Here is a 17,816-nt window from a genome sequence, read left to right on the forward strand (position 1 = left end):
CTAAAGATTATTGGAGAATAAAAAAAAATTGCAAAAGATATTAAATTGGAACAAATAAACTTTCAAATTGGGATGAATCCATTTATTTAGACAGTGAAAAAACAGGTACAAAAGTCCAGATATTTCGGTCACATATACAGCGACCGTCTTCAGTAGAAATACGAGTATTTCTACTGAAGACGGTCGCTGTATATGTGACCGAAATATCTAGACTTTTGTACCTGTTTTTTCACTGTCTATATAAATGGATTTATCCCCATTTGAAAGTTTATTTGTTCGTCTTAGAACGGCAGTGTGGTCTAAGAAAACAACACCTAATTTAAAGGTGTTACGTCGAAAATATATTAAATTGGGAATAACCAATAGAGAAATTTTTGTAAGAGGGGGAAGGGGCTGCTTGAAGTATTGTTGAATGTATAAGTGAGCTGTTTTCTTTGTTTTTTTATATATTTTTTTTGCAGCCCTATCCCATGGGGCTTTAAAGTATTAAATATCTATTTATCTATTATTATTTTGTGCACGAGTTTTATGTTTTATTTTGTTGTGTTTTCATTATGGTATCATGTGGCCATTAGGCTTATTATGTGTGTTCTTGTTTTTGCTATTTTAATTGTTTTATTATTACGTTATGGTATTATTATTGTTGGGTATGTTTCGCACAGGAGGGTTTAAAACCAGACAGGTTTGAAGAGGCAGGGTTCTTGTCTTTCCAAATAAGGAACAAAGAGGGTGAATTATCAAAATACATCACAGATTTAAACAAACGAAATTAAAGCCCACTTTTTACCAAAAAATTATAGGAAAGTAATGCATCTTATAAGGAATAGAAAAAAAGTCAAGTTATGCTTTTTTCATTTTTAACTTAATCTTTGGTTTTCTACTTCCCCTTATTTATGATTCACGGTGATAATAGGTTACAATGACATGTCACTAGTTCGAAAGTTCATGATTTTGACTTAAAGATAATTGAGAAGGGAAGACTTAAGGTAATTTTCGAGTAGTAACCTAGGTGCTAATTTGAAACTTACATGGAAACTTACACCTGAGACACAACAGTTTCACGTGCACATTGTAAAAAGCGAGCAATCCTTTACCTATAAAGTGGTCAAAGACGTTTTGAGAGTATAGTCGAGATTGTATAAGACAATCAGACTGATTATTGCTACGTATTTCAATTACACATGGAATTCCACAAGAATATGAAGTACAGTTTCACGTGCACATTGCAAAAAGCGTGCAAACCTATAAAGTGGTAAAACACGTTTTGAACTTTGAAGTATGTGCTATCAGACTGGTTTTTCTGATTTTTTGGACAATTGCCTTATCTCGAGAGTAGTTTGTTATTAATTCGTCGTTGTTAATTAACAAATTTGATTCTACAATCAGAAATTTTTGATTAATATTTGCAATAAGGGATAAAGGATTCATGAATTGGACTCTACGAACGATCTTATTTGACTAATAGGGAAAAAACAGAGGTAGATAAAATTTGTGACTTGGATCGTATGAAGATTGAGAAAAAGGGTTAAAGTGATTAGCAGTTAAGGTAACCCTGAAGAGCATGTTAATTCATACCTTATTTATTATAAATTTGGAATAATATCAATCAATGGAAATGGTTAACGATTATAAAATGGTCTTAGGACTTGACCTAGCTTTACTTCTTCGATGTGTTCTGTATAATACACAAGTGGCGTTTGAACAGTGTTGTCAGTTTAAAATAGAGTCTAACGTTATAGTATACTAAAAAGTTGATTCTAAGAGAGATGTAGATGGCAAGAAAAGAATTTTAATAATGAAATTCAGAAAAAACCTTAGAAAGCCTTGCAAAATCAAGTAGTAAGGTGTGTGTGTGAGTACGAACCATCAAGGATCATAAGCACCAACGACCCTAACCACTAGAGATCTCAACCCCCAAAGGTCCCCTATCCCCAAACTCGAAGGGCGCCCCCTCCCCTCCAACTTTTTGGCCCACTCCCCCCATTTTTTTGAATTTTTTTTATTTGAATTTTTTTTAACTTTTTTATTATTTTTTTTAACATGATATATTTTTTTCAACTTTTTTTTACATGTCTTCGAATGAGATGAAACATACTTAAAACAAAAAAAAATCACATTTAATATTTTCCAAACTCAAAATGAGAATGGTAAAACATGATAGTCATGACCTTTACTATTAAAAAAATAATGTTTGTAGTAGTATTTTTTTATTGGACTAAAAAAATTTTTTGGACTTTTTTTACGTATCTTAAAATGACATCGATGACACGCCAGTAAAAATTATGTATGACTCAAAATGGAATAATGATTATTCTACTGATTACGAACTAAGAGAAGACAATTACGACAATATCAAGAGAGAACATGGTAAACTATTTTATGGAACGGATTCAAAATGTACATCATTTGTCGGATATGACGGATAAAATTGACAAAATCTAAGTATCAGAGTGATCAAATGCTTTATCAGCATCCTTTGTTGGATATCTCGGATAAAATCTAAGTATCAGAGTGATTAAGTTCTATATCAACGTCCCTTTCTAGGATACATGGGATAAAATTGATAAAATCTAAGTATCAGAGTGAATAAATGCTTTATCAACATCCTCTAAATGCATTATCAACATCATTTGTCGGGTATATCGGATAAAATTGACAAAATCTAAGTATAAGTTTGATTAAATCCTATATCAACAACCCTGTCTCGAATACATGAGATAAAATTGAGTAAATCAAAGCTTCAGAGTGAATAATTTTTTTATACAAGTATCTATTGTAAAATACACTAAATATAATTGACAATATCTAAATACCAGTGTGAATAAATGCTGAATCAACATTCTTTGTCGAAAATATCGGATAGAAGGAACAAAATCTAAGTACCAGAGTGAATAAATGCATTACAACATCATTTGTCGGATATGACGGATAAAATTGACAAAATCTAAGTATCAGAGTGATTAAATGCTTTATCAGCATCCTTTGTTGGATATTTCGGATGAAATCTAAGTATCAGAGTAATTAAATTCTATATCAACATCCCTTTCTCGGATACATGGGATAAAATTGATAAAATCTAAGTATCAGAGTGAATAAATGCTTTATCAACATCCTCTAAATTCATTATCAACATTATTTGTCGGGTATATCGGATAAAATTGACAAAATCTAAGTATCAGTTTGATTAAATTCTATATCAACAACCCTTTATCTAATACATGGGATAAAATTGACAAAATCTAAGTATCGGGTTGATTAAATTCTATATCAACAACCCTTTCTCGAATATATGGGATAAAATTGAAAAAATCAAAGCGTCAGGGTGAATAAATTTTGTATATCAACATCTACTGTCAGATACATCGAATCTAATTGATAAAATCTAAGTATCAGAGTGAATAAATGCTTTATCAGCATCCTTTGTTGAATATATCAGATAAAAGTGATAAAATATAAAAACCAGATTGAATAAATGCATTATCAACATAATTTGTCTGATATGTCAGTTAAAATTGACACGTCGGATAAAATTGACAAAATCTAAGTGTCAGAGTGAATAATTATTTTTATCAACATCTTTTGTCAGATACATCCAATATAATTGACAAAATTTAATTGTTAGAGTGAATAATTTTCTTATCAACATCATCTGTCAGATACATCGGATAAAATTGACAAAATATAAGTATCAGAGTGATTAAATGCTTTATCAGAATCCTTTGTTGGATATCTCGGATAAAATCTAAGAATCAGAGAGATTAAATTCTATATCAACACCCATTTCTCAGATACCTGGGATAAAATTGACAAAACATAATTATCAGATTGAATAAATGCTTTATCAACATCATTTGTCGGGTATATCAGATAAAATTGACAAAATCTAAGTATCAGATTGATTAAATTCTATATCAGCAACCCTTTCTCGAATACATGGGAAAAAATTGACAAAATCTAAGTATCGGATTGATTAAATTCTATATCAACTACCCTTCCTCGAATACATGGGATAAATTTGAAAAATACATGGGATAGATTTTGTCAATTTTATCCGACATGTCGATTTTAACTGACATATCCTACAAATGATGTTGATAATGCATTTATTCACTCTAGTATTTAGATTTTGTCACTTATATCCAACATACACGACAGGGAATGTTTATAATGCATCTTTTAAGTCTGGTGTTAAGATTTTGTCGGTTAGGTTCGATTCATCTGACAATAGATGTTAATATAGCAAAAACCATTCACTTTGACAGTTTGATTTTTTTAATTTTATACCATGTATTCAAGAAAGGGTTGTTAATATAGAATTTAATCAATCCGATACTTTGATTTTGTCAATTTTATCCCATGTATTCGAGAAAGGGTTGTTGATACAGAATTTAATCAAAATGATACTTAGATTTTGTCAATTTTTTCCGATATACCCGACAAATGATGTTGATAATGCATTTAGAGGATGTTGATAAAGCATTTATTCACTCTGATACTTAGATTTTATCAATTTTATCCCATGTATCTGAGTAAAGGATGTTGATTTAGAATTTAATTACTATGATACTCAGTTTTTATCCGACACATCCGACAAAGGATGTTGATAAGGCATTTATTAACTCTGATACTTAGATTTTGTCAATTTTATCTGATGTATCTGACAGATGATGTTGATAAAAAATTATTCACTCTAACACTTAGATTTTGTCAATTATATTGGATGTATCTGACAAAAGATGTTAATAAAAAAAATTATTCACTCTGACACTTAGATTTTGTCAATTTTATCTGATATGCCAATTTAAACTGACATATCCGACAAATGATGTTGATAATGCATTTATTTACTCTGGTACTTAGATTTTGTCACTTTTATCAGATATATTCGACAAAGTATGCTCATAAAGCATTTATTCACACTGATACTTAGATTTTGTCAATTATATTCGATGTATCTGACAAAAGATGTTGATATAAAAAATTTATTCACTCTGACGCTTAGATTTTTCAATTTTATCCCATGTATTCGAGAAAGGGTTGTTGATATAGAATTTAATCAATCCAATACTTAGATTTTGTCAATTTTATCCCATGTATTCGAGAAAGGGTTGTTTATATAGAATTTATTCAAACTGATACTTAGATTTTGTCAATTTTATCCTATATACCCGACAAATGATGTTGATAATGCATTTAGAAGATATTGATAAAACATTTATTCACTCTGATACTTAGATTTTATCAGTTTTATCCCATGTATCCGAGAAAGGGATGTTGATATAGAATTTAATCACTCTGATACATAGATTTTATCCGAGATATCCAACAAAGGATGCTGATAAAGCATTTAATCAATCTGATACTTGGATTTGGTCAATTGTATCCGTCATATCCGACAAATGATGTTGATAAAGCATTTATTCAATCTGATACTTAGATTTTGTCAATTTTATCCAGCATATCTGACAAAGGATGCACATTTTGAATCCGTTCCATAAAATAGTTTACCATTTTCTCTCTTGATATTGTAGTTACTGTCTTCTCTTAGTTCGTAATCAGTAGAATAATCATTATTCCATTTTGAGTCATACATAATTTTTACTGGTGTGTCATCAATGCCATTTTAAGATACGTAGAAAAATGTTGAATAATTTCAGTCAAAAAAAATTTTTAGTCCAAAAAAAAATGCTACTACAAACATTATTTTTCTAATAGTAAAGGTCATGACTATCATGTCTATACCATTCTCATTTTGAGTTTGGAAAAAATTAAAATGTGATTTTTTTTTTGTTTTAAGTATGTTTCATCTCATTCGAAGACATGTAAAAAAAAGTTGAAAAAAATATATCATGTTAAAAAAAATAATAAAAAAAGTTAAAAAAATCAAACAAAAAAATTCAAAAAAAAATGGGGGGGATGGGACCAAAACGTTGGAGGGGAGGGGGCGCCCTTCGAGTTTGGGGATAGGAGACCTTTGGGGGGTTGAGATCTCTAGTGGTTAGGGTCGTTGTTGCTTATGATCCATGATAGTTCGTGCTCACACACACCATACTACATAATTTTGCAAGGATTTCTAAGGTTTTTTCTGAATTTCATTATTAAAATTATTTTATTGCCATCTACATCTCTCTTAGTATCAACTTTTTAGTATACTATAACGTTAGACTCTATCTTAAACTGACAACACTGTTCAAACGCCACTTGTGTATTATACAGAACACATCGAAGAAGTAAAGCTAGGTCAAGTCATAGGACCATTTTATCATCGTTAACCCTTTCCATTGATTGATATTATTCCAAATTTATAATAATTATGGTATGAGTTAACTAGCTCTTCAGGGTTACCTTAATTGCTAATCACTTAATCCCTTTTTCTCAATCTTCATAAGATACAATTCGCAAATGTTATCTAGCTCTGTTTTTTCCCTATTATTCAAATAAGATCGTTCGTACAGTCCAATTCGCGAATCTCTTATCCCTTTTTGCAAATGTCAATCAAACAATTCTGATTGTAGCATCCAATTTGTTAATTAGCAACGACGCATTAATAACAAACTACTCTGAGTTAAGGCAATTGTCCGAAAAATCGGAAAAACCAGTCTGATAGCACATACTTCAAAATTCAAAACGTGTTTGACCACTTTATAGGTTTGCACGCTTTTTGCAATGTGCACGTGAAACTGTACTGCATATTCTTGTGAAATTCCATGTGTAATTGAAATATATAGCAATAATCAGTCTGATTGTATTATACAATCTCGACTATGCTCTCAAAACGTGCTTGACCACTTTATAGGTAAAGGATTGTTAGCTTTTTACAATGTGCACGTGAAACTGTAGTGTCTCAGGTGTAAGTTTCCATGTAAGTTTCAAATCAGCACCTAGGTTACTACTTTTTCGTGGGATTATCTCTGCTACAAGTTCATGCCACGAGTCAACTGATCGTCGGACAAAGCTGTTTGATAAATTAAATTAGAAAAAAACAGGTTCTCTAAACTGACAATAACGAGCAACATTAAAACTTAAAACGAACAGAAATTACTCCGTACATGAGGGGGCTTCCCCTTCCTTATCCTTCGCTCTTTACGTTAAATTTTTTAAGTTCTTCAAAATACTTGTCATACAAATTGACTTCGAATTTTGAGTTTGAGCACTCTTTCTTAAAGATCTGTGATAAAAAGTCAAACTTTAGCGTAAAGAGTGAGGGCTGAGGAACCCCCCTCATATACGGAATAGTTTCCGTTTGTTTTAAGTTTTAATGTTGCTTCTTACTTTCATTTGAAAAACTTGTTTTTTCGTTTAATTTCTGACCGATTTTTAAATCATGCCAGGAAATATCCTCCCCATTCTTCATGAAATTTCTCCAGGAGAATTCCCGTCGAAACTTTACTTATCACAGAAAATTTACCCCGTGGAAAATCCCCTCCCCGCAGAAAATTCCGCCTAAAAAGGTTTCCGTATGTTTCCCAAAAACAAGTACGATACATGAACAATACGCAAATTGCGTACATTACAGACCTTACCCCAAGGACTATGGTGGTCCATGTCATCTCCAAAGGCATGTATACTGGACCTTTCAACTATGCTGAATCAAATAGGTATTTCAAAATGGTGATCTGGCGTCTAGGGAAAAAAGGGCGTGGCGGGGGGTAGGGTGGCTAGTTGTCCTCTAATAAATTTGGTCACTTAAAAGGGGCACTAAAGCTTTTTATTTTCGTTCAAATGAGCCTTCTCCCAATATACTAGGACCATTGGTTCGATACAATCATCCTTGTGGAAAATAAAACAAAAACGAACAAATAAACACACATCCATGATCTTGTTTTTTTTGACAAAAAAAATACAAAATTTCACATTTTTGATGATAGGAACTTCAAACCTCAACAGTAAGATTCTCTGATATGCCGAATAAGTACATGTTAGGAATCCGGTAAACACGCGGGAAAGACCGCATCGAAATCTCAAAGATGCTTAATGAAAAACAGGTTTTCGCTGCCTAGTGAGCTATCTCTCACTCCATGTCAAAGATTTAAACTTTTGTTCTTTGAGGTTGAATCGGCAAAAAAAGTTACCTAGGTTGCACTAGACTTTGTATTTAATATATACTATGCTTTATCCCCCCCCCCTAATGTGCAAATATATAGACTAGCCCCTATTTGTTTCTAGACTATTATATTTTCATATTATTTTGTTTTATTCCATTAGCATTAACGTAACTTCACTTCTCGCTTGTTTACCGGATTCTTAACAAGTACCGCCAAATACGATGGCATGCTATTCATTAAAATTGCTTGACTATTTTGGAGTTTCACCCCTTTTTCAAAAATCAGGCAAATATTACCAGGCTCCCAACTTAGATGGGGAACATTAAACTTAATGACATCATATATTTGGAATCAGCATAAAAATTCAATTCTTTTCATGTATCTATTGTTACCAAAATTCCACTTTTTCGAGTTTCGGTTACTCTTGGGCCGAGTCGATCCTTACTTACAGTTCGTCACCACAAGCTCTTTGATCACCGTGTGAATTGCTTTATGAATCATACCTTTACTCAAACCTTTTTATTAGTTATTATACAGGGTTCTACTCAAACCACCACCAAATCCCTCTTCAAATTCAACAAGCGACAAAATATAATGAAGGTGATTTATAAAATAATTATTAAAATTAATAGGACAAATTTTATTACATCTGGTTTAATGGTACCATCACCCATAGTACCCACATTTGTGAAATTTTAATCCTAAAAATAATAATAATAATAAAAAAATTATGTGCCTTTATACATCCGTTTCTATCAATTTTTGCTTTGAAGATATGTTTCCTTATTTTATTCGAGCATACGGTGGAACAAGAGGGCTTGATCTATCGATCAGAACAGGCACATGCAGAGGAGATAAGTATCCTTAAAATCAACAGAAATCTCAAATTTTTACAGCTATCAGAAGTTTTCATATAATTTGCTCGATGATTTTCGACAATCTTCCAAAAACAAAATATAAATTAACTTTCTATTATTTTTAGCCCAAACGTTAAAAGTGCCAGAACTTTTCCCACAGAGAAAACGGGAGACCTCAGGGTTACAAATCTTAATTTTTATGTATTTTAGCATCTTTACTGCATAAATTTTCGTAATCGAGAGAGTTCATACCCTTCCTACCTGCACACATGTATCTACACCGAAATTAACCATGTAACAGAAATTAAGCCATGTAAAGCGATACAAAACGTTATCCTGAAATTTAAATATATATAAGACTCAAATTGATGCAAGTACTAGCCTCGTTTCTAAATTCAAGGGGACCTTATGCCCAAACCACAGTTAACACAGAACACTGATAATAATACTTTTCTACGGAAACGAAGATCCTGATATTAAACTACTCTGTGGTAATAATGACCAGAGGTAAAAAGGTTCATGGTAAACTTTTTTGAGCCACCCTAGCCAAGTGGATAGTAAACTGGATCCCACAGTATATATATATATATATGTATATATATATATATATATATATATATATATATATATATATATATATATATATATATATATATATATATATATATATATATATATATATATATATATATATATATATATATATATATATATATATATATATAAAATAGATTATATCTATTTTTATATTATTTTTAAACAGTGCTGGATCCTATGCTATTCTGGCAATCCTATGCTTTTCAGAATTCGGGTTTGAATCTTAGTTGCAAGTTGCAACTATACTATAGCCAAGATCGAAGTACTGACTTAGTGACTTGATGTGAGGATCAGTGGTGACTCTGTAGGCATAGCCGACGGGGTGTGGAGATAGTGGCGTTTGATGCCTGAGACTCGACCCGGTTGTGTCTCCCCACCACAAGTTACAATTATTACAATTACAAAAGGTCCAAGCCACACTTAATCCCACCTGTCAATAAAAAAAGCCAATATCCAAGATTGCAATGTGCTTTTCCTTGAGTTTAACGTCCCATTTGCGCCACAGAAGCGATAAATCAAAATCGCAAGAGATTAGTTCAAGGGCGCCGGCAGATAATTTTCCAGGGGTGCCAGACGCCAAAATAGCAGTGGTGGTTGGGTGATAGCTTAGGTGGTTTAGGGCACCAAACTACGACTACCCCGAAGAGGAGCCTAATTTCTAATCCCGAAGAGGACGAATTTGCAATCAATTTAAAATCCTGAGAAGCCAATTGATTTAAAAGTATCAATAACTATATTTTAAGCTTCCCAGTTGCAAAAGAAGTAATGCCACACGGTGGCAGTACTGGATTCAGCCAAGTTGATTCGCTTTATTTGTAATGAAATTAGGCTACGTTTGGTAATCTGTAATTGCGTACCAGCTATAATGAAGGGGGGGTGAGTCATTATTTAGGTGGGGTAGGGTAGATTCCTACAAAAGTACATTTTAACGGACAAACAGCTTACTTTTCTTGATGCTTCAGATAAATGTTGAAAGAGGTAGGGAGGAGAATGAATTAACTAAAATGTTCAACTATACATTCCCATATCTACCAGCACGGAGGTGGAAAAGGCAAGGCAGGTCATCATCAGCCTCGCCAGGAAATTTCTTTGAGGTGGCAAATAGAGCTAGGAACTTAGTTTTCAGCAATTTTAAATGGTAATAGTTTTCTTTTTCTACTTATATGAAGTAGATAATTTCTTAAACCACATTGGCCTGACATCACATAAAGAAAGAAAAACGAGCAAAAATGAGGTTTTTATAGGCCAAATGAAAATACTGAAAAAACAAAGCGAATATTTCGAGAGGACAAACGCCTCTCTTCTTCAGCGCGAAACGAAACGATGTATCCAAGGAAAGTGCCGAAGATAAAAAAAAAACAACAAAAAACAAAAGCGGAAAGTCAATATGAAAAGAACAAAAAAAAACAAAGAAAAAACCAAAACCATAAAAGATGAATAAAAGTCAATAAAAGCCAAAAATTAAAAGAATTAAAACCAAACACCTAACAACCATACAAGCGAGTTATTCGCCAATATCCGCGATTTGCACAAAATCCAAAAAATTATGAAGTGCCATCGACGGATACTAGCGAACAACTCGAATTGTATTGGCGAATAACTCGCTTTTATGGTTGTTAGGTATTTGGTTTTAATTCTTTTAATTTTTGGCTTTTATTGAATTTTATTCATCTTTTAAGTTTTTGGTTTTTTCTTTGGTTTTTTTTGTTCTTTTCATATTGACTTTCTGCTTTTGTTTTTTGTTGTTTTTTTTTTCTCTTTGGCACTTTCCTTGGATACATCGTTTCGTTTCGCGCTGAAGAAGAGAGGCGTTTGTCCTCTCGAAATATTCGCTTTGCTTTTTCAGTATTTTCATTTGGCCTATAAAAACCCCATTTTTGCTCGTTTTTCTTTCTTTATGTTATATGAAGTACTTCAATGTATTTAAACAAATCTATGTAATATATTTATCGATAAGAAAATCCTATTGTAGAGATTGTGATGGCTTCAGTCATGTGGAAGATCAAAAGTCTTCTAGAATTCCCATCCATAGAAACAATAATGATCCTTTTCATCCAACCGAAATTCTTTAGTAGTAATATTAGCAAGGACTTTTCACCATAATTGCTAATCATCGCCAATTGTTTAAGTATATTCAAATTTTATCCAAAATTGAAATTGCAAATCAATACGCAGAACGGTACTAATAAACCTACAATTATGGATTTACACATTTTAAAAGCCATGAACCAGGGATTTAAGGGACCTGTCCTCAAATTATATCTTGGTTAGGCCTGGGTATGATTCGGAAAACAAACAGAAATTAAATAATAAAAGAGCTTTTCAACTGTAAGCAAGGAATAGATTTGAAACCTATTTGAACAGATTATCGTTTGTATGAGGGGGCTGTCTCCTCCTTAGCTCCTTACTCTTTACTGTGAAGTTTAGCTTTTTTCCAAATTTTTTAAGAAAATGTGCAATTAGAAAAAAAAGATTTTTCAAAGCCCTAAAAAACTTTTGTTTAATGAGCAAGGTGTTGAGAAGGAGGCAGTCTCCCTGATATACACAGTAATTTATATTTGTTTTAAGTTTTAAACTTGCTCCTTACTTTAGCTGAAAAACCTTTTCTATTTGTTTAATTACGTTTCATGAAACTGTAAAGTTTTATGAGTATACAATACTTTTCGTAACCCAGAAAAAACGATCAATATTTCAATAATCTCTGTTTGGATTTTGATGGGTAATCAAACAGTTCGCGGTAACCAACTGTAAGGAGCGACCCGGCTCAATAGTAACCAAAAGAATTGGCTTATTGTACTGATTCCAAATACATAAGTTTTATTAAGTTTATTCTTACCCATCAAAAGCAACGAGCCTGAGAAAAATTGCCTGATTTTCGAACAAAGGGGAAAAGGGCCCGTTGAAGTCATAAAATTTTAGTGAAAATCACACCATCAGAGTCAGCGTATCAAAGAACCCTACTGTGGAGGTTTCAACCTCATATCTGCAAAAATGTGGAATTTTGTAAGTTTGGGGAGGACAAAAATCACGGTTGCGTGTTTTGTTTTTGTTTTTCCCCAGGGGAGATCGTACCGACTCAGCGGGCCTAGCACGTCGAAAGAGGGCTCATTCTAACGGAAATAAAAAGTTCTAGTGCCCTTTTTCAGTGACCAAAACAATTGGAGGGCAACTAGGCCCCTTCCCACGCCACTTTTTTCCCAAAATCGTCCGATCAAAATTTTGAGATAGCTATTTTGTTCAGCATATATGAAAGGCCTAATAACTATGTCTTTGTAGATAACATGACCCATTACAGCCCGTGGGGAAAGGTTTTAAAGTAATAAAATTTGCCCATTGTATTATTTGTTATTGGGAAGTATCTATACATGTGTCGGTTGGGGGAGGGGAGGACGAATTTTCTGCTGATTTTACATGGGACGATTTTACACGTAGAGAATTTTCCATGGAGTGGGAAGTTTCCAGGGGTGAACTTTCCAGAGGAAATTTTACACTGGGTCAATTTGCCAGAATTCCTATACGAAATTTCTTTATATGTCTTGCTTTCTCTTTACCGATTCAATTTTACACGTGGAGATGTCAAGGGTAATTGCCCGGGGTAAATTGTCGCCAGGATTGAACTATCCATAGGATATTTTTATGGAAAGGGGGATTTTTCCGTGTAGTTGGAGCCAGGTATCCTGGTGTTATTTAAAAAACAAAAAACAAGTTTATTTCAACTGAAAGCAAGGAGCAACATTAAAACTCAGAACGAACAGGTATTATTACGTATATGAGGGGTTTGCCCCCTCCTCAACACTTCGTTCTTTACGCTAAAGTTTAAACTGTGTCCCAATTCTTTAAAAACGACTCCTGAAACACTAGGGTCGTTTAATTAGAACAATAAGTAACTTTTTTTTAAAGTGCCGAAAAACTCTAGCGTGAAGAGCGAGGTGTTGAGGACGAGGCGACCCCCTTCACATACGTAATAATTTCTGTTTGTTTTAAGTTTTAATGTAGTTCCTTACTTTCAGTTGAAAAAACCTGTTTATTTAGAGACAAACATTTTTCTAAAGGCAATGGAAAAAGTATGTCAATTAAAGTAAAAGTATACACAAATGAAAAAAGTAAGTAATTACAAAAAATACGCAAAACAATAGCCTACACAAAAACTAAGATATGAACTCCCAGTATTCAGTTCGCTTGAGCAATGCCGAAGCGTTGGACGGATATTTTTTTAACAATATCGACAGTTTTGTACTTGGTTATCAAACACCAAAATATTTAATGCCTTTAGACTCAATGTTTATAAAAAGTAAAGCATTATCGAAGTAGTTTGTTCAAAGTAAAACATTAAAACTAAGATTAAGAAAATCAAATAAAATTTTTTAATTAAATATTTTAATTTAATTTTGAATATCAAAAGCCAGTATATTTGACACCTTATTGCTTCATAAATGTAAAAAATTAAATATTTTTCCAAGTGACAACTAGATAAATACAATCACTCCTGGAAAAAAATGACAATAAAACACAAAAAACATATCCGTTCAGGGGGAAAATAAAGAAATTTCCAGTATTTCGTTCAGGAGAAATATTTCTGATTATAGTGGCTTCATATATCAGCTCATGGGTACTCTTGAAATGCAAGCAAAAGTTGACGGCATATTTTTACCGAAATTGCCCCTTATTAAGTTGTTCTCCTTGTGTTTTCTATAATTATACAAACTTCCTTGTGTACTAATAACTGCACTAATTACTAATAAACAAATACATATTTAGGATCACCATGAAAAGCGGATTCTTTGACTGAATGTTATCAATAGTTAGGCTCTAATACTTTCGTTATTGACAAAGATCGTTATTTTCTTACCATTCATTACTATGAAGAATTTGAGTTTTTTTTTTGCTCCAACCAAATCATATAGAAAATGTTTTGTGGAAAACTGGAAAGGGGTCACTCAGACACAAATTACAACTTATATTTTCCTTATTAAGCGTCAAAATCTATTGGCAGGCAACCAACAATAGGGCAACACACATTTTCCCATGATTTTTCCCTATTCTGCTCTCTTTCCTTTGGTTACCTTATAATTACCATATAGTTCCAAATTTCCAGGGGGGCATGGACCCCTGCCCTCCACCACCCCCTGCCGGTGCCCATGGATTAGTTTGAAAAGCTTTTATTGACACTAATATGCTCCCAAACTATGCCTAATGATATAGTCTTTAAATTTGCCAAATTCATGTTACGGATAGGAAAACTGCTGTTCTAAACTTCTATCTGTTTCAATAATAAAAAAAAACCTTCCTATCTTAACTCTATCTATTACTATCTTAAAATTTATGCTTGAAAGTTATTCAACTTAACAAATAATGAAAATGATGCACAATTGGCGATTTAGCCATTTGCAATTTCGATTTTATCAACAAATGTGGCTGTAATGTCCCCTTGGCATTAGTGTTCGGCCCAACATATATGCTGGGGTTCCCTCGGAAGGCTTAAAATCTCGCGTTTTTTACAACTGTCCAAAGAATTTCCACATTTAATTTCTTGTTCTTTACGGTTCAATATTCAAAAGTTTTTAACCATTTTGAATCTGTTTATATTATTTTTAAAATGATGGGAAAGCAGCAAATCCTAACATATGAATTATTCTATAGGTGATAACAATAAATGCTTAGAAAAAGAAGGGAATTTTAAGCCAAAATGTGCGCAGGAATTTTCGGACGAAAGGTAAAAAGGTATAGAATACGGCAATAGACTTTAGAGTCCTTACCGGCGGTGCTGATCTCCATTTCATGGCATAACAGCCAGAAAGTACAACGGGGGGGGGGGGGGTTAGTTAGCTATCCTATGCTTACTAACACCCTTCCCGTTTTTCTTTCCCAGATTTCTCCAAGTAGGCTACCCATTAGAGCAAACTAGGTAAAAATGAAGAAAAAAATAACCTATGGAATGCAACTGCAGAAATACGACAAGAATTGTGATTTTTGTATTTCCCAATAATTATTGGAAATTACGAAAATAATAATTCCCATATAAAAAAAGAAAAAAAGGACTAATTATGACAACTCGTTATAAAGAATTATCTTAATATTCGTCTGTTTTCTGTTCTTTTTTTTTCGAAGTCATTTTAGAAACAGTGTTGTCAGACAAGGCACAGAAACAGTTTTTGGGCACTTCTTTGAAGCGGTTGCACATTGATTTTTTTTTTTTTAATCACTGTATTTTATTTTTTGTGTATTTTGTGATTTTCGGACAGAGAAGAGCGATTTCGGTGCATTATCGCCTTTTAAGCTGCAATATCTTATACCATGTATCTGTTAACACTGGTGAGAGAAGAAAATATACGAAAACCAGAAGAAGGAGGAAAATAGACTACAGTACTCACACATGAGGTGGAACTTCATAGAAATTGACATTTCTGTATTTTTCAACAGTTCCGGCATCGTATGTTGACAACTCTTTGTACGGATTCACTGATATCAAAACTGGACCGATATAAGTCTAAAATTAATATAATATATAGTTATATGGGTAAGACACGAAATTGCGACAGAAAAAGTGGAAAAACAATTACTCTGCATATTAGATAGATATATAAATAAGTGTATTTTTAAGCCAAATATACGGCCATGAATACAGTAAAATAACATAAATGAAAGGCACAAATAACATAAACTTTGATCAGCGATCATCATAAAACACTTAAATGAAACACTACATTAATTGTACTAAACACATTTTGCATGCAGACCCGCTATACTTTACCCCCCCCCCCTAATGTGCATATAGAGAACCCAAATTAATTTATAAAGTAACGAAGAAACTAACAAAAAAACCGGTATGTTCTCGAATTGTACACAGCGTAAACTTGAGTGAGTGGCGAATAATACACAAGTTCCAAAATTCCTTACCCCTACGGAAATTAAAAAATAAAACTCAAATAAAATTCTCAAATTTGGAAAGCCTTATTTTCCACGGGGAGGGGGGGTATTTTCCGGGGGGGGGGGGGTAAACGCCTAGAACCCAGCCAAGTATGGAGGCGTAGCTACTTCTACAAAGGATCTATCAAAGGGTTCCAATAAATTTTTTTTCGCATTTGACACTTTAAGTTTTGAACAAGTTACTCTTATAATTATTATTATAGAAAAGTATGTCATTCTTGATCACATATACAGCAGCATAACTAATTAAGTTTTCATTTGAGTTTTGGCCAAAAAAATTAAAAGTTTTTCTTTACAAGAATTAAAATTAAAAATTCCCGTCCACGATTTTGTTTCTGTTGTATTTAATGATTTGTTTTTTCCTATTGTATTAACAAAATATTCTGGCAGTAGATAGCAAAGATGGCAAGTTAGTTCTATTCTGTGTTTATTCTAGGATATGCACCATATGTAAAAATCGAAGCCAAAGGAGGGGCACCCCCTCCATCCAAAAAAATATGTAAAGAAAATTTTTATAGAGCCAATAGAAGCCAGAGTGATAAACCTACTTTTGCCTACGTGAAATCTTAAAAGTAGATTTCCACTGGCTAAAGTAGGTCTATCCGACTGGGTTACATAAAGTCCGCAAAAATATAATTTGTTTTCTGATCGGTGGATTAGTCTCATATTTGCGTTTAGCCCATGCGCATACGTTAAGCAGCTTACTTTACGATATAGCAATGTGAAACCACTGTGAGCCGTGGCCTTGCGGGCAGAAAACTAATGCTACAGACACACTGAAGTCGCACATGTAGACACAAAAGTTCAAGATTTATGGATTATATTTCTATTAGACTATCAGAGGCAATGCTGTAGCGTTGCCTGTAAAGGTCATACGGCTCCAATGTTTTATTATGATTAATTAAAAAAAAACTTTCCGAAAAATAAGTTTTTCAAAGAAAAGTAAAGGCCATTTTAAACTTAAGCTCAGGAGATACAAATACCTGTTAAGATTCAAACTTAAAACGACCAAAAATTACTATTAAAGAATAAATGAAACCCAAAGCGAACAGAAATTAAATAAACAATCATAGAAAAAAACATACAAGTAATAATATAAATGAATAAATAGATCTTAAAGAGAGCAATGATTAGATTGAATATGACAATAAAGATTTAAATAAAAAAAAATGTTTTGCTATTGACGTATTAATGAAACTTAAAACGAACAGAAATTAAATAAACAATCGAAGCGAACAAACATACAATATATATTAATGTAAATGAATAAATAAATCTTAAAACGAGGGAAACTTGAATCGAATATCCAAATCAAGTTTGAATCGAATAAAAATAACTACAAACAAGAGTTTGGGTATCGTCTCACTGCAGAAGCCTAAAACCTACTGTG

At 32.7% G+C, this 17,816-nt stretch overlaps 1 protein-coding gene across 1 annotated transcript in view; it reads right to left on the reverse strand.

Moving 5' to 3' along the window:
• Positions 1-17,816, reverse strand: part of LOC148954356 (unconventional myosin IC-like) — a 63,691-nt gene that overhangs the window by 19,233 nt on the left and 26,642 nt on the right. Inside the window, exon 2 of the mRNA XM_089086246.1 lies at positions 15,871-15,986. Within this exon, the coding sequence (XP_088942372.1) occupies positions 15,871-15,986 (116 nt within the window). The remainder of the gene's footprint in view (positions 1-15,870; positions 15,987-17,816) is intronic.

Source organism: Artemia sp. Qi Xiang Cuo, chromosome 3 (genome assembly GCF_049724085.1).
Source record: "Artemia sp. Qi Xiang Cuo chromosome 3, ASM4972408v1, whole genome shotgun sequence".
Taxonomy (NCBI): Eukaryota; Metazoa; Arthropoda; class Branchiopoda; order Anostraca; family Artemiidae; genus Artemia; species Artemia sp. Qi Xiang Cuo.